Here is a 25,798-nt window from a genome sequence, read left to right on the forward strand (position 1 = left end):
AAAGCCAGAAACTGAGAAACATGAGATTAAACTTTAAAAAAAAAGTTTTTAAACAAATTCAATGGCATCATGTAAATTAACATTTTCACACCTGCAAAAAAACCCAGAAGAAGTTTAATCAGTCAGTTTAATCAGTGTGTGTGTGTGTGTGTGAGCATGCTTGTGTGCCTGTAAGTAATTTCAGGCAGGTGAATATCAGATGAAGCTTTTTTTCCTCCGTCTATAAAAATGAAATTGGGTTCTTTCATTTGCAAACATGACTGACATCTTGGAAAATGTCTATTTACTCAAAGTGTCTTCTTCTCATCTATACAGGCTGCGGCAGAACTCAATCACGGCCTCCACTGCAGGGAGCCGACACACACAAAGACACTGCATGCAAATCATAATGAATAAGGCACCGCAGACACCAGGTTGCTATGCCTGCTTTTCATAAATGCAAAAGCTTTTTATATGCAGGTATATTCAACAGGAGGTCCACAAATGTTTTTCAGTAATGTATGAGTTTGGCTTGATAGTGTGCAGCTTTAATAAATTATGTTTTCTTATCCACACGCATTTGAATGACATTTTCAAGTATAAATCATTCAATACAACAACTTTAATTATTCATGAGTACTTTCATTTATTTTCTAAGCATAGAAGGATTTGGTTATTAGTTTGCTCTTTCTTCTGAGTAAGTTGGGACATGATTCAATGCCCTGCAAACCTAGGATTCAGTAGATGGATTTATAGGTAGATATTGTAGCTCAAAATGATTGTTGTCTTTTTCCAAACATACCCAAAAGTTGATTAATTTTTGTATTTAGAGACATGACAAAAGAAACTGGCATATATGGGGCTACACAGCAACACTCAAAAAACAAACACATTTTCTTTAGGTGTAAGTCGATGGTTCCCAAACATTTTATGTGACAAAATTTAAAAATGAATGGGTTTAAAGAGGTGTGACCTTTTCTGAAAAATAAAAATAAAAATGTGGACTATTTTTTGGAGAAAAAAATAAAAAATGCACTATTTTAGAAAAACAAAACAAAACAAAAAAAAAACAAACAGTTTTTTTTTTTTATCAAAAAACCATTTATTTATTTATTTATTTATTTATTTTTGAAAAAAATACAAATTTGGACTATTTTTTGGAAAAAACACAAATTTGAACTCTTTTTTTTTTTTTTAAAAAAAATAAAAAAATACGAATTTTGACTTTTTGAAAAAATAAATAACTAATAAGACAATTTTGGACTATTTTTTGGAAAAATACAAATTTGGACTAATTTTGTTGCAAAACTTTTATTTTTTACTACTTTTTTTTATAAAAAAAAAATACAAATTTGGACTATTCTTCTTCATCTCTTAAAATTAACATTCAGTTTGCAATCACATATTTTAAGAACAGCTCTTTATTAATACAATACAAAGAAAAACATTTTTTTTTATTTTTTAACTCCCCCCGTAATGATGTCACGTCCCCCATTTTGGGAACCACTGGTGTAAATGTCTGCATCTAAAAATCTTACTTCTTACATACCTCATTCTATTTCTGAAACATAGGAATACAGTACCTCATCTAAAGACCATACCAAGGCTAAAAAAAGAGACAAAACAATAGAAAAGTCAAATTGTTTGGTTTGAGGTCGCTTAATAAAATTAACAGATAGTCATGGCAACTCAGGATAAAAGAGAACAGCTCTGCTGACTGGTAGTCATGGTAACTCAAAGGCAATAATCACGCCACAGTGAGGTTACGGTGTTATAAAAAGTCCTACAGTTAGACTTTGGTTTGATGTGTGTGTTTTGATGCATTTATTCTGTTTCAGGTTTATGACCTGTGGTCAATGAAGTTTGAGTTATCACATTGTGTGCTGCCTGGCAAGCCTTTTTGGAGGGCCAAAATCAAATGTTGCAGATAAATACTGTTAATTTATTAGCAAATGTCCCAAATTCTCTGTTTGAGTGTCCATTGGTTTCCTTATATAATAAAAATATAATAGGTAATAGGTTTGGCAGTGGCTATTCGTACGATTGCCGTATCAATATACCGACATTCTATCCATACGCAGCGCCCCTATTTGGCCAGTTTAGGTCACGTGATAGGTAGGTCATGTGACTAAGACTAAACTTTACCCTAATCCCTAACCCTAAAAATTGTTGCGATATAGAGTTATAACCGTAAACCTAGACCTAACCCTAAGACGCTACGTGTACTTCGGTAACCGTACCAATGACACCGGGGGTTGTCTGTACGGCAACCGTACAAATTAACACTTTCAATAGGTTTACCAGGGGTAAAAGATACATTTCTAAAAGATACATTTGCAAATGAACAATTTGGATAATATTGAGTGTATGTGCTTCTAACCAGTTGGATGCACCAATGACTTTAAAGAATTCTAAATACGTTAAGCAGATTTATTAAAGGATGTTGTTTAGGTACAATTTACTTCAATTTTTCCTACTAAATGCAATCTGAGTACTAATTATGAATGTTGAAAATACCTGAAAATTATATTTACATCATTGCATCGGGTGCTGACTTTAGAAATGGGCAAAAAGCACAACGAATACACTTATATATACACATATTATGGCGCACCATGCCAATACTTTTCCATCTTGGTGCTGCAACCTCTCTATTATGGGTGCAATTAATTAGTTCAGTTCCAATTATTAATAATCTAGAAATAAAGAAATAAGCTTTGTAAGGGTAAGTGGAGAAGTAAACCTTTCGTTAATATATATGTTATTCAACTGCAGGCCTTTCACAATAAGAAATAAATGGCTACTTTTTTTTTTTTCAAACAATAACTGGGATTACTTACTACAATATGTAAGAAATTTTTTTTTTGATATTGATTGATCACACAGTAACCTTGTCTTCCATTACAAAGGTAGTGCACAAAATCAAATATATAGAAACACCTCCTGGATAATAAAAGGTGTAAAAAAAAAAAAAAAAAAAATTCACAATACAATACAACTTGAGTGAAGGAATGCATAAAAACATGAACAGAAGGGAAAAATAAATAAATGTAATCTAATCAGTAAATATTAAAACTGAGCACAAAAATCTTTTAGTTTATAGAGTTAATAGTTGTTTAATGCAATTGTTACATTTCTCTTCTTAAACAATATATTTTTTGCATGCATACAATTTTTATTTCTGAGTATGGAATTTACCTGAATGTTTCATTAAAAGCCAATTATGATTGAGTTAAAAATAAATAAATAAACAAAATAAAATAAAAAACAACCTCATTTTAATATGAAGGAAAAAAAAAAAGCCGTGTTACTATCAGCAAGAAATATGATTATATAATTAAAACAGATACTAGTTAAACAAAAACATCAGCAGCAACATTATTTAGGCTACGGTTATTAAACAATAAAGTCAAAATATTTTGTTAAGAAGACAATGCTCAATGATTGCTCTCCGTGTTTTAATACAGATGGGGAAACCAGTACCGGTCACGTGACGTGTGACGGGGCGGGTCCTTACGTCTGATTCGACCAATGGCAGCAGAGCTCCGGCCCAGGTCCCACATAGCTCTGCCTGCAGCTCTACGTGGGAAAACCGAGAGAATAACGGATCATTCACACATTAAAGGACTCCGAGGCTGCTTTAAACAGTATTTTTCCAATGTACCAGCGAGTGATGGACATGTGAATGAAGGTGTTTCGCACTCGGAGGCGACGGCTGCAGTTTCGGGGCTGATGAAAACGAGCGGCTGACCATTGTCTCCATAGAAATAAGGATGGCCTGGATGTGGAAGGTAACGTAACGTCATGTAACGTAACGGTATTTGCTTATTTATTAACACCAGTCACTTTGACAGAACACACAGTAAATGTGTGTAGTTTAGTAATAGGTTGATGTGTGTTAGCCTGAATGTGGAGCTGGTGATGCTGCTGCATATTATGCACTGAACGCTTCCTGTCTGCCATTTAATTCTGCACATTTGCCTTCTATAGATACATGGTTTCATTCTATCATAAGGTTTCTCTGCATAGTACTAGTTTATGTGGTGTTTTTCCTCCATTTGTTTGTGTTTCTTGGTGAGAAGCAGGCAGCAGCTGGAGGCCAGTGTCCTTTATGAGAAGTCCAGATGTTGACATGATGTGGAGGAGGATAATCAGGGTCCCAGTGTGTTATAATCAGACACAGCAGCACTAACATAACATAAAACTCAACTATCCAATGTCCCATCATAGAGTCCCATCCTGGTGACCTTAGTGAGTAGAGGTGTCCCGATCCGATATTGATATCGGATATCGGTCCGATATCAGCCATAAAAAGAATATCGGATTTTACCGGACTGGAACTAAAATCACAGATATAAGCACTCCGATAACATTTTCCGCTCCAGCACTTCTATCCATAGGTGACTGTGGTTCACACTTTAACAAAGTAACCTACTGTTGCTGACTAATGTTCTCTGTTTGAGTAACATCACTTAATCAAGCCTTTTCTAACATTCCACACTTACAAAATAAGTCATAAAAGTATGTATGATTCGTGCTGATATCAGATCAATATTGGTATCGGCCAATACACAAGGTTGGAATATCGTTATCATATCGGAAGTGAAAAAGTTGTATCGGGACATCCCTATTAGTGAGAGTTTTAATGTGCCTCTGATGACATAAAACAAGACAATCATGACACGTGATTATAAATTAGTGGAGTTTCCCACTGCTTTTTGGGACACTTTTATTTTTTTAAATTTTTTTTTAACCTTTATTCATCCATTCATGGCATGCCATTGCTCTGTCCTGATACTAGTGTCTAAAATCACTGACCATAACTAATTTATATTAGAGGACAAGCACAAAATGCAAATCATGTCAATGGCATTTTTATTGTATTTTATCTATTTCTTTTCATTTTTAAAAATGATTTGTATGTACTTTTAATGTCATATTGTGGACTGTATCAGTGGCTCACAGCTCAACTAGTCTGGGACACACTGATGGTCTATCTCTCTATCCTGTTCTGTTGGTCCTTCTGTCCACTAATCCCAACCAGTCAACGCAGATGGCTGCCACCTCTGAACCTGGTTCTGGTGGAGATTTCTTCCTGTTAAAAGGGAGTTTTTTCTTCCCACTGTCGCTCATGCTTGTTCATGTGGATTTGTTGTGTTTTTTTCTTATTAGAAATTTTATATTTTTAAAGCGCTTTGAGATGACTTTTGTTGTAATTGGCGCTATATAAATAAAGTTGAATTGAATTGAATTGAATTGTCAATGTAAACTGTGTAATCTGGTGGCAAATAAGTTTTTGTGACTTTTCATCCAAAAATACTACCTTTTGTCCAATAGATACCACTTGTTTCCCTTTTTCCCTACATTTGGCCTCTTTTGTTCCATATTTTTGCCCTTTTTCACTATTGTTTGCCACATTTTGCCCATTTAACTTACATTTTTCCATTTCCTTGTGTGCATTACATGGACCTTATTGTTACACAGAGCTAACTTCCCTACTTAGTCAAAAAATTGCAATGAAGCGGTTGAAGTGAAGCAATATCAAAACCAGCATTGCCTTGCAAAATGAACCTTTCGAGGCTCTTTTTTACATATTTGCACTTTGCATTAAGTTTGTACAGGAGCATGTTACAGGAGAGTTGAATGCAACTCTGATACGTTAAGAAACGTTATGACGTTCCCATAGCATTCACTTAGATTTCATGCTACCTCTGATATTCTTTTTTTTTCTTCTCAATTTTAAACCTTTGACGTAAACAAACCTTTTTTTTTTCTTTTAGTGTTCGTTTTTGTTGAAAATAATCCCTGACATGCTTGTTTTGTTTGCCATGAATTTTGAAATTACTTTACGAATCCAATTTAATTCACTGTTGTCGAAGAAAATAGCACCGTAAAATGTTTTGAACTGATTGTGAGTAATCCTATCAGATTTTTGTGACTCTTTCTAAATAAATACACTTAATAGCTATAATGTGGTTGTTATTCCCACATCGTCCCTATTAATGTAGTGTAATGTAGCTTTCTGGTGATGTGAGGTTTTGGCCACTTAAAGAGGAGTAAGTGGGTTTTTAGAAGGCTTTCTGCAGCGCAGTGTGAAGAACTCTGCTGTTATTCCTTTCCACAAACACTGGGGTTGTATATTAACTTGCTAGTTTGGTAAAACACTGACTCAAAGCATTACACAGAACACTGGCAGCATTTCTTTACATCACCTTTTCCAACTGACTGCTTTCCAAATCCACCTCATCTACCCATCCTGTCCCACAAACCCTTGAAATCTGACCGACTAAATACAGTATCAGAATCAGAATCAGAATCAGAAATGTTTTTAATGGCCATGTACAGTTTTAAGGACAGTACAAGGAATTTGTCTTGCAGTTGGTGCACAAAACAAACAACAAAAAAAACAAATAAATAAATAAATTAAAAAAAAAACAAACAACCCAGCAACAATAATAATAATAATAATGATAAATATAAAGGATGAGGGATAAATAAAGGATAGATAGAGAATAAAGGATAAATAGGATACATATAAATATATATATATATATACATATAACATATAACAGGTCATCAGCTGTTCCACTGAATACACCACATCTGATTCTATTCCCACGGGATTAGTTTTACCTCGGGACCACATGCGATTTGTAATAATTGCGGAGAATGTCTGTGATGTTAATCCCGTGCGAATCAGCCATGTTAGTAATTTGTAAAGTAAAAATTTCCTCGCAAATTACCTACTACATTTTGCTGAACTCCGAGGTCCTGTGATAATACTAATCCACTGCGAATAGGCATCTCTGTGATTTGGACAGAAATGGGCGGGATCTGAATCCGTGTACCCTTTGTTCTTTGAGTTTTCTGGTCCTGCTCATGTTTTCATTTCAGAGTGTGGATGTTTTAGCTCGTAAAAAGCTGCTCACGTTTATGTTTTGTTTCGCGGCGCTACGGCTCAAATAGTATCCAAATAAACTGGTGACTGACTATCAACTGTGAGGCTGGTGTGAGGAACAATAGATGTTAGAACTTCTGCCATTTGACACTTTTGTAAAAACAATTGCAGCTTTTTTGAGGGAAGTAAAATTTTTATTTTGCACTGTATAAATACAGCTAACAGCAGTCGTCAACACACACGGAAGTTGATCATAAGAAACGAGGAGCACCAGTAGATTCATTACACCACATATGTGCATGTTTTACGTAACATCCATTTTTTGATTTTGATTTATTTATGTATTAATAACGTTTCACTTCACCAGTAATGCGACTTATGCGTTGCTTCTTTTTATGTCCGGACCGGGAGCAGAAGTCCGCCCAGTCACCAGTTTGTCTGGATACTATTTGGACCGTAACACTCTTCGGTAAAGTTGTCGATGCACAAATCACACATCTGCCATCGGTGTGAGGTGGACAACATGATGCAAGATCATTTTTATCAAACGCAGCAGAGTAAAAGTCCGTCTGTGTGTCCCCTCTGTGTGGTGAGGTTAAAACATGAAGCTCTCGTCCTAGTTTCCTCGTAAAGATCCAAATATCACACAAACAGAACCAGATTTAATTTTAAAACAGAAAAACGCTGCTTGTGTGTTTTTTGTTTTAACCCAGGTTTAAGCAAAAGTGCAACAGTAGTTTAAATTTACTGATTAAGAAATCAGATAACTACATATTTTATAACATATAACATTACAATTAAAAAAAATAATAAACTCTTCCCTTAGCATCTCAGGATAGTGTGGATAAAAAATTAAACATGCCTGTGGCATGTGTTGTCTAGGTACATGGCAGGAATTATTATTCAAGAAAAAGAAAGAAAAGGAATAAAATAAGGAACACCCCGACTTTCATTGCTACAGAAGGGATTTTTTTTCGTGGTTTCACTGATCATGATGTAACCCAGTGAATAAACTGTGAATCCTGTTCCATGCAGTTGATGTTTATAAATAGCTACATTATAAAATGAACAGAATAGGAGAATAATGTCGTTGATTTACCAATTTCATGAACAGTTTGCTTTCGTTGGCTTAATTACAGTCTACACTCTAACTATGAATAAAGGCTTATAGAAAGAGTTCCAGTGAGGACATTTACTCCTTTTTTATGTTTAATTGGACGGAATGTGTTTGTGCACAACACAGTTTGAGTTACATGATGGGGCTTCCATCACCATCATCAGAATGTGATGAAGCATTTTTTTTTTTTTTTTAACCACACATTGCAGATCAAGGTCATGTCATAACTCTCAAACAGAAAGCAAAGAAACACGGACAGGGAGGATTTGCATATTTAATGGATGCAAACCACAAAAAGACAAGCTTCTGAGGTTTGGTGAGAGGAGTTATTATAAGAGGAGTAAAGAGTGCAGCGGGCTACCCAGTTCTTTAGTGTTTAAGGGATGAATGGCACTTGTTTGAGACCCTCTTGTCCTCACCACGTGATTGTGTTCAGGCCTAAGACTGACTGAGGTATGTGGATTAAGACCTTGAAATGTAAGAAAGAAGCTAAACTTGTTGCACATCACCACTATTACAGTTAGGATAAAATACTAAAATTACACTAGATTATTTGTTCAAATTACCAATATTATTATAGTTACTGGAATTAGAAATGTAGCCTATCTTGTCTTATGTGCACAGTTTTCCTTAACCTTCTGAGTTAAACTTTAACAAAGATCTGTGATGTGAAACATTTTGTAACTTCTACTGTGTGTAAATACTTCTGGGTGCAGGTATTTAAAGTAGAGTAGGAAACAACTTCCTGTTAACTGTCTGTTGTCACTAGTATAAAAACAACACAAGGGAAGAGAAAATGGTTTAATTGAACACTGTAGGCAGTGTTGTACCTTGAAGTGTTGCTTATTTCACAATAGTTAACACAGTGACAAACAAACAAGCCTTAATATATTCCAACGGTTCCCAAAGTAGGGTACGCAAATCGTCATAGGGGGTGCGTAAATGAAAATTTTAAATAGTGTGACAACATTGGAAACTAGAATATAATTCAACCGACAGTGCCACAAAAAACTCATTGGCCTCTGTACGTGGTGACAGAAAAACAATCTCATCAATAAAAGAGCAAATCTGACGAGAGCTACATTGGTTTGCGCTAGCCAAACGCACTTGATGCCCTTTGCTACCATGTACTTGTGTGAAAGTGGATTTTCAGCTTCGACAAACATGAAAACAAAATACAGAACAAGACTTTAGGTGGAGAACGATTTAAGTAGCGAGTTGTATTTCACTAGGGGTGTGTATCGCCTGGCATCTGGCGATACGATTCGTATCCCGATACATAGGTCACGATACTGTGCGATATATTCCAATGTTAAAGTATAAGGCGATTATTACAATTTTGTTTTTAATATATGACTTAAGAAACAACACATCTGTAAATGTGTACATCTTCATGAGAACATTATGTATGAAATGTATTTTACTGGCATATTTTACACTCAAAACATTGGCTTTAACATGCCATGTGCCAACAACTTAAAATAAACAAAATAACATTCAATCTGCCTGTGGCTTTTAAACCAACTTTGACTTTTGTGCAACATGACTTTAGTGCAACTTAACTGAGGTACAGTATATGCCTAGAACAAACAAAAAAAACCCAGAAAGTTAGCATTTTATTTTTAGATTTTACTGAAAACACAAGCTGGTCAACATGCCCAGGTTTCAGCACTTCTTTGTGCAGTTACAATGTCCCCTGCAGTGGAAAAGACTTTCCTGATTAAATAAAGGTTAAAAAAAAAAAAAAATCGATATGGATGCATTTCGATCAGAGAATCGCGCGACGTAATATCGCGATACATCGCCAAATCGATTTTTTCACAACCCCTATATTTCACAGTTTCAGGGTGATTAATATGTTGTATTACAGCTATATGTTCAATCAACAAACATTTGGTATTACTGGTAGAGGTTAAAAAGACCATAGGGTCTTATATAACCATCTTACCTATTTTAACTACAAGTAAGCAAATTACCCATACAAAGCAACAGATGAATACAAAAAAAATATATACTTTTCAATAAATTAACAACTTCTGCAAATGTTTTTTTTTTTAAAGTGGATATAGATTTCAGAGTATGAGGTAAATTGTTCCAAAGTGAGAGGCTTCTATATTTTAAAGTCCTTTGGTTAATTAAAGTCTGGACCGTCAGATGAAAATCCCTGCAATGCCTTGTTGAATAAATGTGAAAATTGAAAGAATATTACAGAATATTTTTGGTTGATTTCTTTAAATTTAAAAAGAGATTGTTTATCACTGAAAATGCCAGTCGGCTAATTAATTAAGTAAACCAAGTGATAATTCTGATTCTGTATAATATGTTTTCTTATGTGCTTACAGATCATTAATATTATTTCTTATCATACTGTATATTATTCCTCAATAGGATAGGTACAATTCAGAGACAAATTTCACTGTGGGGCTACATTACAGTATATGAAATGATTATGTTTTTTAGGTGTGCAGGAGTAGGGGGTACATGGCTTTAGGGTAAATGTCTGAAGGGGTACGGGACTGTGAAAAGTTTGGGAACCACTGTTCTTTATGATTATCAATATATTGTATTCATCAAAATGCTCAAACTAAGTATTACAAGTACTTACATTTATTTGTATTTGTTCTGTTTTCTCTGTCCATTTGCTAAACCCTACCATTTATGTATGCAGCTGATTTTTATGCTAACGTAACGTAACCCACATCCTGGTGTGAACACAGATGTACACACACTCTGCTGCAGCAGCTCGTGCAGGGTGAGCTCATTGTCAGTTCTAACCCCTGGTGATAACCTCCCTGCAGATTGGGCATTGATCCGCAGTGTTGGAGTGGTGAGTTAGCCAGTGTCCCACACCTCGTTCCTCTAAAGGAGTTTTATCAGCATCTGGAGAAGCTGTACTTGATCTCTCTGTGTGTTTCACTCTTGTTGAGGTTGCTTCTAATCTTGCACGTTAAGTCACGTGCAGCCACTGCTGGTTCAAGCATCCTGAAGTGCAATCCTTGCTGATAACCCCAACTAAGGAACACAATCCAAGGCATTTCAGCTGTTGGAGATGAGATTATTTAATTCAAATCTGAAAACTAAGTTTAAGTGAATATTGAACAGAAATGATGGCAATAATAGTAATACATCCTGTCCCTTACACCAGTGGTTCTCAAACTTTTTTTGGCTCAAGACAAGTACCCCCTTTCTCTTACCTTTGAATCCAAGTACCCCGACGACAACATTTTGCTCAGAATACTATGAAAAAAACAACTATAGAGCACAATGATGGAATGAATGAGTGAAAGCACACATTTTAAAGAATCTTATTTTGTAAATAAGTGGAATGAAATAGTATTTAGTGCTTCCTGAATAGATTTATTTCTATAGTTTTTATCATTTCTGGTCATCTCCTATCTGATGTGGGACCAAGACTGACCTTTGTATTTTCAGTTCATGTTCTAATTGAAATAATTCCAATCATCATTTTGTGTATTTTGTGTCATTTAGTGTATTTTGTTGTTGTCTGTTCTTTTTATTTTTCAGTATATTTTTTCTCTTATATTGTGTGTTTTGTTGTTGGTATTATTTAAATAATTCTTTCTCTGTGTGTGATTTTTTTTTTTTGGTGTCGTTTGGTAGTTTCTCTTTCATTTTTGTGTGCTTAGTAGTGATCTTGTGTGTTTTTCTCTCATTTAGTGCGTCTTTCTTGTCGTTTCGTGTGTTGCTGGTGATAGTATTTTTCTTTCTTAGTGTGTGTGTTTATGGTGTCATTTTGTGTCTTGTGTTGTCTGTTCTTTTTTATTATTCAGTATAGTTTTCTTTTATTGTGTGTATTTTTGTTGTCGTTTTGAGAGTTGCTGGTAATATTTAGTATTTTCATTTTTAACTAAAAATACACATAAAAAACCCCCCATATTTTTAATGCTTTCATTTGTTAATTTTCCCCTCTTTATCTTTATCAAGTACCCCCTGTAGTTTCATCGCGTACCCCTTTGAGAAACACTGCCTTACGCCATACAAAACACACCAGGCTCTATTTTGATGGGATGAAATGAATCTCACAGGAGGAAAACAGCTTTACACGGATATCATTGGCTAGTCTGTCTTTAGATTTTCATTTGAGTGAACACACGTCAATCCATCAAACACTCTCCCAGGGCTGTGTGGGATAATAGTTGTTCAGGCACTGGTTTGGCCTATTGCTATGTTAACATTGTTGTACATAGCAGGGAAGTGGTCACTTCAGGCCAGACAAGAGGTCAATAAAAAAAATTTGATTGCTGTATAATGTGATCCATGGCACTTTTAAAGGCTTGGCTTCGTGATGTTTAGTGCATTCATATTGGAGTATTGTGGTCTCTGTTAAATGCCACTTTAAATCAGTGATGAACAAAGAATGTGAGGTTTGAAAATGGTTAAAGCTGCTAGGGACAGTATTTTTAATCACATAAAGACAGAGTGTATTCCTTAAAGAACAATAAATACAAGATCGTTTGCTTGAAAAAAAAAAAAAGATGTAAAAGCTTGAAACTGTCATTCGAAAGTTTGACCTTTTCAAAAAAGTGATGCCCATTGCACCGTGGGATGTGGAGTCACCGAAACAGATGCATACACGTTCTTTTTAACTTCATTTCTACCATGATTTCTTGTCTGTTTTTCTTCACGAGACAAGACAGTGATTTGCTTGAATCCATCTTTGTTGTAGTTTGTTTCCGGTATTACCTGTGATATCACCTCATTCCACAAGACTTTCAATTTTGGCCAGATTCAGATCTTTGCGTGTAAGCCCCAAAGTAAACATCCACCATTGCTTTGCTACAACTATCAGTTCGTGAAAACACCAGAAATGAATTGGGAAGTCACTTTGAGTGAGTTTATGAAGGCAACCACTAGAAATCCACAATAAAAATTAAGTAGAAACACTTTTATGCATCCGTCTACAGGACTGCGCATCCCACAATGCAAAGCAAAACTTTAGAGTGGAGATCAAAACAAACTTTTACATCATTTTTGAGCAAACAATCTTTGATTTATTGATCTATGAGGCCTACATTATGTCTTTATATAGCAGTTTTAATAGTTTAAAACATGTAAAAATAATAGATATGTAACTCGAGGTTATTCTTGCTTTACAAGAAGTATACACATAATTATTTTTAGCATCGAGCAGTCAGGCAGTCTATCCATATTCTGAGTGTTGTTAGCTCGAAGCTTGAATTGTGTAGTGGATAATATTAAATAAAACAAATCTGATTTAGGCTTTTCCTTATTTTTTTCATTCAACAGTTGACAAATTTTAATTTAGATAAAATAGGTAAATCCTATAACAGAATTAATGTTGCTTGATAGATGCACATATTGTTGGAGGTAATCTTGTTCCAGGTCCTGATATTAACGTGTCTTAGGGTAGATTTAACTGTTACCATTAACTGTTCTGTAGTTCTTGGCCACAGAGTCCTCTGGGATCAAAAGGTGACTCGCCTTATCAGGTTAAAAGTGACCTGTTAACACTTTACTTTCCACAGGGATTTACACTTTCACTAAGCTAAGCACAGTCACTGCGACGCCAGTCTCTCTGACTGTGAGTGAGTCAGAGAGAGATAAAAACGGCCATGACGACAGATTGTTTTTGGTCAGATGGCATCATCTTACCCTGCTGGTTTCCTGGACAAACACTGGAGATCTGCACTTCAACATGATCCAGGAGGCTGTTTGCCAACTCAACAAGAGTGAGGAAATGACAAATCCTGGATTTGCTCCCTGTGTAAGAGCTGATACACTCTGTTTGTGACGTTTACAGGGAATGTGAGTTTGCTCAAACCTCTTTTACATTATCACACAAAGATGAGAAAATTCAAATGCTTTTTTTTGTGTGCTTTTCTTTCCTTCTTTCTGCACATTGGTGGATATTCATCTCTTTGTTTCCTGCTCTGCTTTGGTTTCCAGAAATCAATTCAATGCTCTTGAACACAAGTTTCCTGAAACTTTAAATCCTGTTTTGGTAACATTTACACATTCTGAATCTGTTAAACCTTTAAAAATGAAGTTCTGACTAAAACAACCCCCTGGCTAGTTAGACTCACTTCATTGCTGAATTACTTTTGGCAAGTGATGCTCTACAAATGATATGCTTGGCAAAGCTGTTTGTAGTCTTGTAGTCTTGCCCGTTGGCACAGAAGCAATTCAAAGCCCCCAGAAGGGGCAGATCAGACGAGGCCATGTTTGACACAAAGGACCTGGATGTGACTTGAAATTGCAGCCCAGAGTTCTAAAAACCAGAATCATTGGTCGATGTTTAGGTGTAACAACAAATGGATCTTCAGTGATCTCCAGGTTTTGTCTTTGTTCCTGTTCTGCTTGTAAGAACATTAATCCAAATGCTGCTAACAACTTACAGTATATATTTTTGGATGGAATACATAGGTTTTCCCCTAAACATAATAATTTGATGCTATGCAGGCTGGTCCCATCAGTACAGAATATCCCTCTTTAATCCTATTATGTATTTTCTCAACAGCTTTCCAGACAGTGAGGTGGCAAGATCAGCTTTGCTTTTACCCTGAGTAATGCCTGATTCTTCGCAGCTCACCGTCAGCTTGTTACACTCCGCCCTTGAACCGAGAACACGAGCTAACTCAAAATCCCTATAATTGCATTAGTGTTGTCCATCTGAGAGCCGTGTGACATCCATTCCTGCTCCCTTCAGACCGGCGTTCAGCCTAACTTATTGCCCTTAAAGGTTAGGATTTATATCCATACTTACTTTTGACATAAGATATACAGTATTGGATGTCCTTGTTGGGTTCCCTGGCTTGACTTTGGTTTGTTGCTTTTTGGGTAAATTGTGCTATGTGGCATGGTGCTGTCTGTGAAGGAAATGTATTTCACAATCTGTCTTAAATCTTAGTCTAGTGAAGCCAGAAAATGGTTGCAGTTCCATAGTCAAAATCCCAGTGGGAGCTTCCCAGTCTCTGGATGGAATTGAGATATTTTTTATCAATTATACAAGCTCACATTGTGGTTCTGTGCTGGCCTTTATCCAGAACCCTTCCATGACTGGGCATGTTAGTGCAGTAGATCAGCGAGTTACATTAACGTTGGGGTAGTTTCTTAGCTTACTTTCTCTACTTTGTGCATGTGTCATTCAGCCTCTGAACACTACAACAGTTCTTTATTTCTTCTAATAAAACAGTACCAACAAACACATAAAGGAATTCTAACTTGAGCAGACATTGATAAAGTCTCATCTCACGTTTGTCTCACTGATGAGATAACACTCACGTTAGCACATTGCAGACATTTACATTTATACTGTTATTTTTTTTGTTTATTTCCCTTGCCAAGGATGTCATATTTTCACTGGTGTTTAGTTGGTTTGTCTGTTCGTAGGATTATGTTGAAAGTCATTTACAGATTTTGACAACATTTTAATCAAAGATAGACATTACGCTAGAGGTGGGAACGTCTGGGTACCTCACAATACGATACGATGCGCGATACAAAGCTCACAATAGCGATTATCTCACAAAATGACGATACTGCGATTTTTGATATATTGGTCAGAAATCAATCTACGATAATCTATGACATTACACAAAAAAAAAAGATTAAGTGAAAAAATACAATTTGTATTTTATATCTCTAAAAGACAATAAATTGAAAAAGTGTCCTATGAACAGTGACACTATTTTAGTGCAACATTTCTGTAAATAAGTGTCAACATACCAATGTAAACTAATAAATATCTCCAATAGTGCTTTCTGTAAACAAAAAATAGGGTCTTTCTTACCAGTGATACCAGTATAGTGTTCATATTCCAGTAAACAATATATTGGTTCCTTCAACACACAGTGAAAAAATTTCTGTAAAGACATACCTGCACATTTTAGTGAAAAAGCAGAAAAGGTTTTGAAAAAAATAAATAAATAAATAATGATCTTTTTTTTTTTTAAATCGATACTTAGCACGAGCATATTGATAATCGATCGTGCGGAAAATATTGCGATATATTGCCGTATCGAGATATTGTCACACTCCTACTTTACGCTATTGGAAGATTTCATAAATTTTTTAAGGGGATCTGTATACTGATTCTGGATCAGAATAGAAATATCACACCTATTGTTGGTGAAATTAGAAAAATCCATATCTGGGTTTGTAATTGACCAATGTTTATGAAGTTCGACTAAATTATGTCAGGTCTGTTCCTAAATTATCTCACCGAGTTTTATCTAGATCGGATCTGGATTGCGCATTTATTTGCAATTCTTTTTTAAAAATGGGGGTGTTCATTTAATTTACTGTATCGTTATTAATGGAGAGAGAAATTTTTTCCAAGCTTTGAAAGTTTTTTTTGTCTGCACATGCTGTCGAAGGTCAACACTACAATAAATGCAATCTTTTTAAGACAGCAATGTAGGGCTGCTTGATTATAGAAAAAATTATATTCACGATTATTTTAATCGTAATTGAAATCACGATTATTTGTCAACCAAAAAGTTATTTATTTTTTGTACAAAAAAACATGAAATATATTCTTAAAACATAAATAAAATCCTTCAAACACTAAAATCAAGTATGTTCGCTTTTGCACAAAACAAAACACTTCTTGCACGTGATGCGTCTTTGCTCAAGGTCTTCATCATCAAACCCAAAGTGTTCCCATATAAGAGAATTTGACTTGCTACTTGTTTACCAAGTGTTTTTGCTGCGTTTCTCCTGCCATGTTTCTAGACCACTAGCAACAACTTTCCTCGTGTTGGCCTGCAGGCTAGCTTTAGCTTTGAGAGGGGCGGGGCGGAGGGGAGGAGCTTGCATGTGCATGGATTAAACAACTCAAAGTTAGTATTACTAACGTGTGTGTGCCAAGCTTTATTATTTGTAGATATCCAAAATAGTGGGTTTGTTTTATTTAGCGAATAAAACGTGTAAAAAAAAAAAAAAAAAATTTTTTATAATTGTTTTTTATCGATTATGTTATTTTGTAATCGTTGAGTGTAATAATCAAAATCGTAATTGACACCACACACAGTATCACCACACTGCTCATTTTCCTACCCTGACTCCCACTTCCCTGTTCCCTTCCCCCTCACCTACAGTAGGTACTGCCCTCTCTTTTTCTATCCTCCCTTTAATAAAGTGTTTCGTACCCTTCCTTAGGGAGGGCTGCTCATAGCCTTTAAAGTTTGAATGATCAGGATCATTGATCCAGATAACTGCCACTATCTGGCAAAGAGGATATTTGGGATTTGGTAGAATTCTGTGCTTTTTGAGTGTGATTTGTTACATTTGTATTCAGTTTAATATTTATAATATAAAATGGAACTTTTTCAATATGGGTTGGAATTTGTGTGTGTGTTGAGTTTTGTACCCTGTTTGGCTGCAGAGTATTTTTATTTCATGAAGTGTGGGACCAATTTTAAAATACTCATCTTTGTAACCAGTCAAATATTCATGCAGTTTTAGGTGTTTTAGCTGTTACAATGATATATTATTTAACCTCAAGCCTTTGTACTTAAACTCCAAATAGGTGAACATTTTCTATTGTTGAACCACTTGATGGTTCAGTGTGTGCCCTGGCCTCATGTCGTGAGGAGATGTTTCCATGGCAGACATGTTTCTCAAACAGGAGAACGTTAGCAGAAAAACCAGCCAAACCTTTGCTCAGTTATCGAGAAACTGGGAAAGTAAATTGTGTGTGTGTGTTTATTTCCTGGAGCTACAGATGGTGCAATGCATCCTATTTCAGATATCTCAGCGTTTGTGTAGATTTGAAATATTCATCCTCAGGTTTGTCAGTGAGAGCAGCCGTGCACTGTGTACTGCCTGTCAATGAGATGAGGTTCTATTGTGGAGTAATGGAGGGTTACTATTAGGTTTCAGGGGGAAATCTCAAACACTAAATGTCAGTAATCCTGTGCTGGCATTTGGCAAATTGAAATGGATTTTTTTTTTCAGTCGATTTTTCTCTCAACAGTTATTTTCCTCCTCCCTTTATGGCTCCAACCAATGACACTGAGAGAATAATTGGTTTTCTGCAGTATTGTACATCACAGTGATGAAAAGCTGAGTGTGCAGCATTCTCTCTCTCTCATGTACTGGGGCTTTCTGTTACTTTATTGTATTGTGTTTTAGAATACATAACAAAATCGTAGCTTTTATGTTTTATTAAATGCTGCACGACAATTGGACTTGTGTAAAAATTAAGAGTTGTTGATATTGTAGGAGAAGAAAAGTTGCCATTTTCCTCATCCCGTGTCCTTGTGCCTGCTTATCCTGTTTATCACGCCAGCCAATTACAAGACACTAACTAGCGCGCACTAACTAGTGCGCACTAACTAGCGCGCACTAACTAGCGCGCACTAACTAGCGCGCACTAACTAGCGCGCACTAACTAGCGCGCACTAACTAGTGCACCACACAGCAGCCCTACCTAATCAGTTTGAAAGTGACAAAAACACATATTTGTAATGAAAATAAAAGAAAGTACAGTACAGTCAATCTTAATTTAATCATTTTAATGTAAGCTTAATAAATCTTAATCTGTGATGGACTGGCGCCCTGTTCAGGGTGTATCCCCGTTTTACACCCTGAAAAGGAGCAAACGGGTCGTAAAGAGGATCATAGATGGATGTATCTTAATATAATCATTATACATGTTTTGTTATTAAACAAGTGTGATTTTACTTCCAAACCTGTAGTGTCTACGTCTATTTAATCAGGGTAAAAAAATCCTTTTTTTTGGAGGGGATAAATTAGATGTAGTCAGGCATATATTCCAGACAATAATTTATACACAGATTATCTCCCGCTTTAAGTAAGATGAAACACATATTTCAAGACAGATGTTTTTCCATTTCCATTAAGATATCAACTAAAATCTATTTCTGTATAAAAGAAACACAGCATTAAATGAAAAAAATAAAAAGGCAGTCTTTATCCCCAGGCGGTTCTAGTCTACTTTATTTTTTCTCTTTCTTTCTTCCTTTTCTTTTACTCATTAAATGAAAATGGCATTAAGTGACATTAAATCAAAAAACAGAGCTGTGACATTTTAGGATCGAGAATAGTGGTTCCCAAGCTTTTTGCAGTCCCGTACCCCTTCAGACCCTTAACCTGAAGCCATGTACCCCCTACTCCTGCACACTCAAAAAACATGATAATGTAATGTCATATACAATGTAGCCTGCCCTACAGTGAAAGGTGTCCCTGAATTTTACCTATCATGTTGGTGAATAATATATAATAAAGAAAACAATAATCTGTAAATACACAAGAAAATAACTTATTCAGAATTTTAACTTTTTCGATTTCGTTAAATTTTTAGCAAACTGGCATTGAAACAATGCTCTCTTTTTAGAGAAAGAAATCTCCAGATATTTTTTTTTATTGATTTAACATATAACAGTAATGCAAATTATTCATCATCATGAAACTATAAAATGCAACTTTAATGGGAAGGGTGAGGTTGAGGGGATGCAAACACCTTAGTTCCTACTGCTCGGGAACCCTTGTAAAGCAGTTGTGTTTTTATTATTTATTTATTCTTTAATTATTATTATTTAAAAGGTTACCTCATTCAGATGTAGCTTATGTATATGTTTAAGATAGGATTATCACATTTGGTGTGAGGCTTCAGGGTATCAATACCTTGATGGAGTTCGAAAATGAGAAGCGCGCAATTATTTTTTCCGCAGTTATTGCCCTTGTTCTGTTTTTTTTTTTACTCTGTTTGAGGTATCGTCAAAGGGGACAGCTTTTCTTAGAAACTGTTTAAGATAGTAATTGTATATTCTGATGTGATAATATTTTCTTATGTATACATCTAAGTTAGATTTAGGACATTTAGGAAAAGGTTGTGAGTTATAATGAGAACCAATTTGGTGGGGGATGTTGATGACTGTCTTCTCGTTAAGATATCCTAAGTGGAAAATGGAAAAAAAGTTGACACATACCCCTCGATTCATCCGATCAAACAAAAAATGTACAATGTGCCAATTCATTATTAAGGCACAATTGGTAAAAATTTCAGAATTTTTTTTAGACCAAAGTGTGTGGGATATCCTGAAAATGTCTTGAAATGACATGGAATGACCCAGTATTCAGGTTTTTTTTTTAAAACTATGTTTTAAAAAACAAAAATTTCAATTTTTGTAAAAATAGTCAAACTTTAACTTCTTTAAGTGCAACAAAAAAAGCATTTTCTATCAAGAAAATTGCTTTTACAATTCATGACAAATTTGCTCCTGCAGCACACAACATCTCCAACATGTTTTTGTAAACATATGGGTGTTCCCATCCCCCACATCATCCCAAAAGTTAGTTCGTATTAAAAGTCAAAGTAATAATTTCAGTGTTTAATCCCATTGGGATTGTGTTTCAATTCATACGAGACACGCATTTGTCAAATGGGATTTAACTGCATGGATTTTTACATTGTGTGTGTATATATCATTTGATTGTGTCTCACCTCTGTATTGTAGACGTCCAAAGACACTCATCCCCATTAGTAGGAACTGATTTCTTTCAGGCTCTAGATTAAGATTGAATGTGATGCTCGGAAACATTATGAACTAGATTTCTGGCAGCAGAGCAGATTAGTGTTCATTTGACCTGGATTGAAGGATTAGCATTTCATGTCACCGCTGATAAGGATGATGTCACAGAAGCTGCATGTACCAAAGGATATTTAGTTAATGTGCGCTGGAGTAATGGAAGCTTAATTTGCACAGCACACACATCTGGACTGTAATTATAAAAATGCATGAAAAAAACATCTGCAATTAACACAGAATGCTTTCATGCTTTTAATACACATAACGGGAGATTTCAGAGTGTGTGACTTCATCCAGATTATGTTTCCTAAAACAGAGATTAGGAAGATGAGGCACACCTGGGTGGACACAGGAAGACAGAGAATAGACTGATTATATCAAACATGACATTAATTCATAAACCAACTGAATGACCAGGATTCATATACTTTTATAAAATTAAGCCAAACAGTTAGTTTTCATTGGTGAAATTCCAAAAATTCACATTTTAGTTATTAATTGACTGATCTTTATGAAATTTGACTCAGTTATGTCAGGTAGGTTCCTCAATGACCCCACAGGCACTATGTTGGTTAAATAAATTGTTTTCTCATTGTATTTGTTTCATCATGTTGGATAATGCTGTTTCTTTTATCAATGAAATTGAATAACTGGACTATTGTGGGCCTTTATTGTGACTTCTACATCCCTAGAGGTTTTTCTGGTGGTGTATGTTGTTTCAGCTTTTGTTGTTCAGTCGAGTTTTACTCAGCTTCTCTTGGTCTTGTGTTTGAATGAAGTTCTTGGGTTCTTTGTTAATCGGTAAGTAGTGTGTGCCTTATAGATCCTCCAAAATTCTATTATTACCAACCCTTCTTCACAGAGACATTCTGTTGCCAGTACACCTTACGTCATGAGTTAGCTCCAGTACCTTGAGTCGTCGCCTCCTTTAAAAAACAATACCTAGTTTCTTAATGATTTAGGCTTTACAGAAATAGAATAATTTCTCAGTTTATTGATCTAAATTTGAATACAGCTATAATAATATTGAGTCAGTAAAAACCTTTGTGACTGTGAATGTTGTTAAAAATGTGATTTTTTTGTTTGTGCCCTATCTAACAGTATCAATCTGTTAATATCTAACAGTATTAATCTGTTAATATTTAACATTATTAATCTAAGTATTAATGATAGGGCACACTCAAAGCGCTCCACTTCAATATATCAGGTGAGCACTCCCTCTGCTGGACAGGGTTGGGATCAGCAGGCTAGAAATCCACATAAATTTCTCTTAATTCAATTTTTTTATTTATTTATTTATTTATTTTTTAATTTGTTGTATGTGACATTGATTTTTGTTAAATAATAATTGAACTGTAGTCATGCATTAACACGTCATTTAAAAGCTTGTAGGCAGCAAACATTTACTTCATATTGTGCCACAGAAACTCTTTTGTGGGAAGCTTTGATCCTAATGCATGTCAGACATGATAAAATGCCAACTTCACCCATCCATAGCGTTTTATTATGTTTATATATTATTATGTTATATAGATAAAACTATTCTGCCTCTTTTTAGAATTTCTAAAACAGTGTTTGTTTTTTTGATTGCCATCTCCTTCAAAGCTAAAATACAATAATTTTAAATATTATTTCATAATAAAGGCTCAGACTTTGGGCCCTTATGCATTTACCCTCATTTCTAGCATTATGTTGCCATTATTACCTGACCTTGTGCCACATTTGATCATTATTTCCAATGAGGGGATGTAAAAATAACAGCTGTCTGGAAATGTTAAAAATACTGTTATCCTGATTCAGCTTCTTTCGGTCTTCCAAAATCATTGAAATTGTCTATGAGGCATTTATCACATCTTGGTGAGACACTTTACTCTTCATGCCTAATGCACTGAAAGCCTCTTCAGACCTAACTGCTAATGCACTGACTGTCAGGCTGCACAGTCATGATGACCTGGATAATTGTTCATTAATTGTATAGTTTAAGGTCCGAACTTCAAATTCCTTGCATTACGAGCTATTCATTTAATGCACTATTTTGTCAAAAGTACAAGGACTACCTACTCAATTATTCACCTTTATACACTCAAACATTCTCTGTCAGAAATCCATGAGCGTTTTTGACCAATAATTATTTCGACGCTCAAAACTTTGTAACAAACACATGCTTTTTAAACACATATTTACTTTTGTCTTTGTCATTATTGTTGTTTTATACTATATGCATGCCACGGTTACGATTATGTCGTCACCAGCGCGTCATCGCCGCAAGTTGCGCAAGTGCAAAACGATCCTAATTAACTTAAAGCGGCTTTCACCAAGTTAAGGGTTTACAAGAAAGAGGAATTATCTAATTCGGAAGTGAAATCGGAATAAACCAGCCACTTAATTCAGATTTAAGTTTAATTCGGAATGAAATTAGCATTAGGAATGAACTGTTTACAAGGTCAGGTTAAAGAGGAATTCACTTTTTTCTGCTTTAAAGAGGAATTAAAGCTCCCATGTAAACATGGCCAATGTTTGTGAAAACCAGAAAGACTTAGGGCTGGGCGATAAACTGTATCAAGATTCAAGATATATCGAGCTTTATGAATGAAAAGCACAGTTAGATGAGTTGCTGATTGTGTCTTAACCCAGATCTACCTCTAAACAAGCTACACGACAGAACTCACTCACACGTGCTGTCCTTTAGGGGACTAAAAGCCAAAAATGGCTGTTTGTTAATGAATGTGCCTTTTGTGTCAGCAAATTTAACCCTGAATTGTCTTTCTAGTCAGACTTTATTTGAAATAAAATGATCGAGATTTATATCGTATATCGCCATTTGGAGATATGAGTATTGGTCCATATCATCCAGGCATAAAAACACTTATTATTCACATGTTTATTAACCTAATTTACTGACAGTAATGTATTCCAATAGTAATAGATGCTCTTGCTCAGTTGCTGTGGTTCTCCTGTGGGAAAAGGTTCAGAGTGCTATAGTTTCCAGTATAATAACAGGGCCTCCCTGTGTATCCTGCTCTCAGAAGACTTTTAAAGCCAGTCATTTTCTCTAAATATGAAACAAATTAAAGTGTGTGTTTAAAATACCGTAGCCGAGTCAATAATGCCATTTTGTTCATGCTTGTCATTATTATTTGCTGAAGAGCAGCGCTGAGGCTTAAAAGAGAATAGAAAGAGAAAGCTCCAAATATTTGCTCAAACGTCCTAAATGAAAATGCATTTTAAATGTTCAGTGGAGCGGCGTGGAAGGAATTAGTTGCCAGGGAGGCGGCCCCTTTTTTGCAATGCAAATGTAATTCTCTGGATTTTTTGCTGATTATCCCGGAAACAATAAAAAATAGACTGTAGTTATGTTTTTTTCATGAGCCATTTTCTTCTGGTTTAGCCTCTCATTACTCCAGTAGCCATTGCTATTAACTTTCTGATTGAACTACTGGGTTGTTCTGTTGTTTACTGTGCCACAGCCTTAGTCTTTGTAGGAAACTGTATTCTATTCATGGCCTGAGAGAACCTTAAGTGGGTGAATGCAACAGCTAATTTACTTTCCATTCCCATTCATCACACGAGTGAACTGGGAAGTAGCTGCTGATCATTCTGCTATTTGCTGATTTATTACCTATTTGATGTATAATAGAAGAAATGCTGTAGGCGATGAAAAAAAAGAGGTATGTTTGTTGTTGTAAAGTGAGTTAATAACTCATTATTTCTTGGTATGCTTCATACATATAAAGAAAGACATATTTTTCATCTATTATCTATATTTTGATCGGTAAAAAAGTTTAATCTCTTCTATATGGAAGCCCATTGTCGCCTGTAAAAATAAAATCCCTGGAAAAATAAAATAATAAGTCATAATTATGAGATACTATCTACTAAGTATCTCATAATTATGACTTAGCATCATAATATAGTAGAGATACTATCTACTAAACTGATAAACTAATGAATAATCTAAGTCACAATTATGAGATACTATCTACTATACTTAGTATCTCATAATTATGACTCAGCAGTAGTATTATCTCATAATTATGAGATAGTTCCTCATAATTATGACTTATCATTTCATAATTATGACTTAGCATCATAATATAGTAGAGATACTATCTACTATACTGATAAACTAATAAGAAATATAAGATATCTGATATAGAAAATTACAATGTCGCCTATATATATATATATATATATATATATATATATATTTTTTTTTTTTTTTTTTTTTTTTTTTTTTTTTTCTCAATTATTATTATTATTATTATAGCTTATCATGTATCAAAATACTTGTTTTAGGAGTTGTTGCTTTTGTTACTTCTCAGAAAATCAGGAAAAGCCCAGTTAGATATAGAGTGCTTCTTAATCCTGACTTTTCCCCTAAATAAGCTACACTACAGAACTCACTCACACGTGCTGTCCCCTATAGGAGAAAAAGATAAAAGTGGCACATATTGTTTCCCTGAATTGGTTTTCTGGCTTTATTGAGTTCAAAATATAGAGATTTATATCGCATATCACCTTTTTTTTTCAAGTTTTGGTCCATATCACCCAGCCCTAGTTCGAGCTTCAAAATAATCGGGTTTGGACGACTTTGGACTAAACTTTTGAGGCCTGATTTCAGTGCAGGCATTTGTAGATGCTTGCCAAGTATGCCAGGTGTAGGCTTTGGGGTACCCCATGAAATCATAGTTTACTTGTTATCTAGGTCCCAATTATCCATTAAATCCAATCAATTTCAAATCTATAAACTGAGATCACTTTTCTCTCTTAAAGCAGACAATGTCCGTCATGGTTTGATCTGATGGTGGCAATCAAGGTTGCTGCAGCAGCTATACAGTCTGGACTCATTATCCTCCAGCAAAATGTGTTCCGATGACTGGAAGCTCTAATGTTGGCGCTTTATAGTCGTTGTGCTCCTCTCTGTAGGGGATAATGGTCCCGCTTCCAACTATACTCGTTCCTCAACATGGCGTCTTTTGACTTGAGTGTCGCACGCCTCAACAGGCTGACTCATGATCACTCTGATGGATGATCAGATGAGGATAGGAGTGGTGAGTCTCACACTCAAGCCTGCGGAGGATCAGCGCCCGGAGACGCCTACACTGTGCCTCTGTGACACATCATTTCCTCTGTGATTTGTGACCAGATTGAAGTTGAAGGAGACGAGAATATGTGCGTCGCCATGTGAACAGTTGAATGTTGCTGCTCTGCAGTCTGAGCTGATGGGTATTTCTATATTGTTTTACTTCTGAAGAATCCTTTTGTCCT

General features: G+C 35.3%; 1 protein-coding gene across 1 annotated transcript in view; it reads left to right on the forward strand.

Moving 5' to 3' along the window:
• The first annotated feature begins 3,489 nt into the window (after positions 1–3,489).
• Positions 3,490–25,798, forward strand: part of st6galnac3 (ST6 (alpha-N-acetyl-neuraminyl-2,3-beta-galactosyl-1,3)-N-acetylgalactosaminide alpha-2,6-sialyltransferase 3) — a 78,896-nt gene continuing 56,587 nt past the window's right edge. The window contains exon 1 of the mRNA XM_028472825.1: positions 3,490–3,770. Coding sequence (XP_028328626.1) covers positions 3,753–3,770 — 18 coding nt within the window. The 5' untranslated portion in view covers positions 3,490–3,752. The remainder of the gene's footprint in view (positions 3,771–25,798) is intronic.

Source organism: Gouania willdenowi, chromosome 17 (genome assembly GCF_900634775.1).
Source record: "Gouania willdenowi chromosome 17, fGouWil2.1, whole genome shotgun sequence".
NCBI lineage: Eukaryota > Metazoa > Chordata > Actinopteri > Blenniiformes > Gobiesocidae > Gouania > Gouania willdenowi.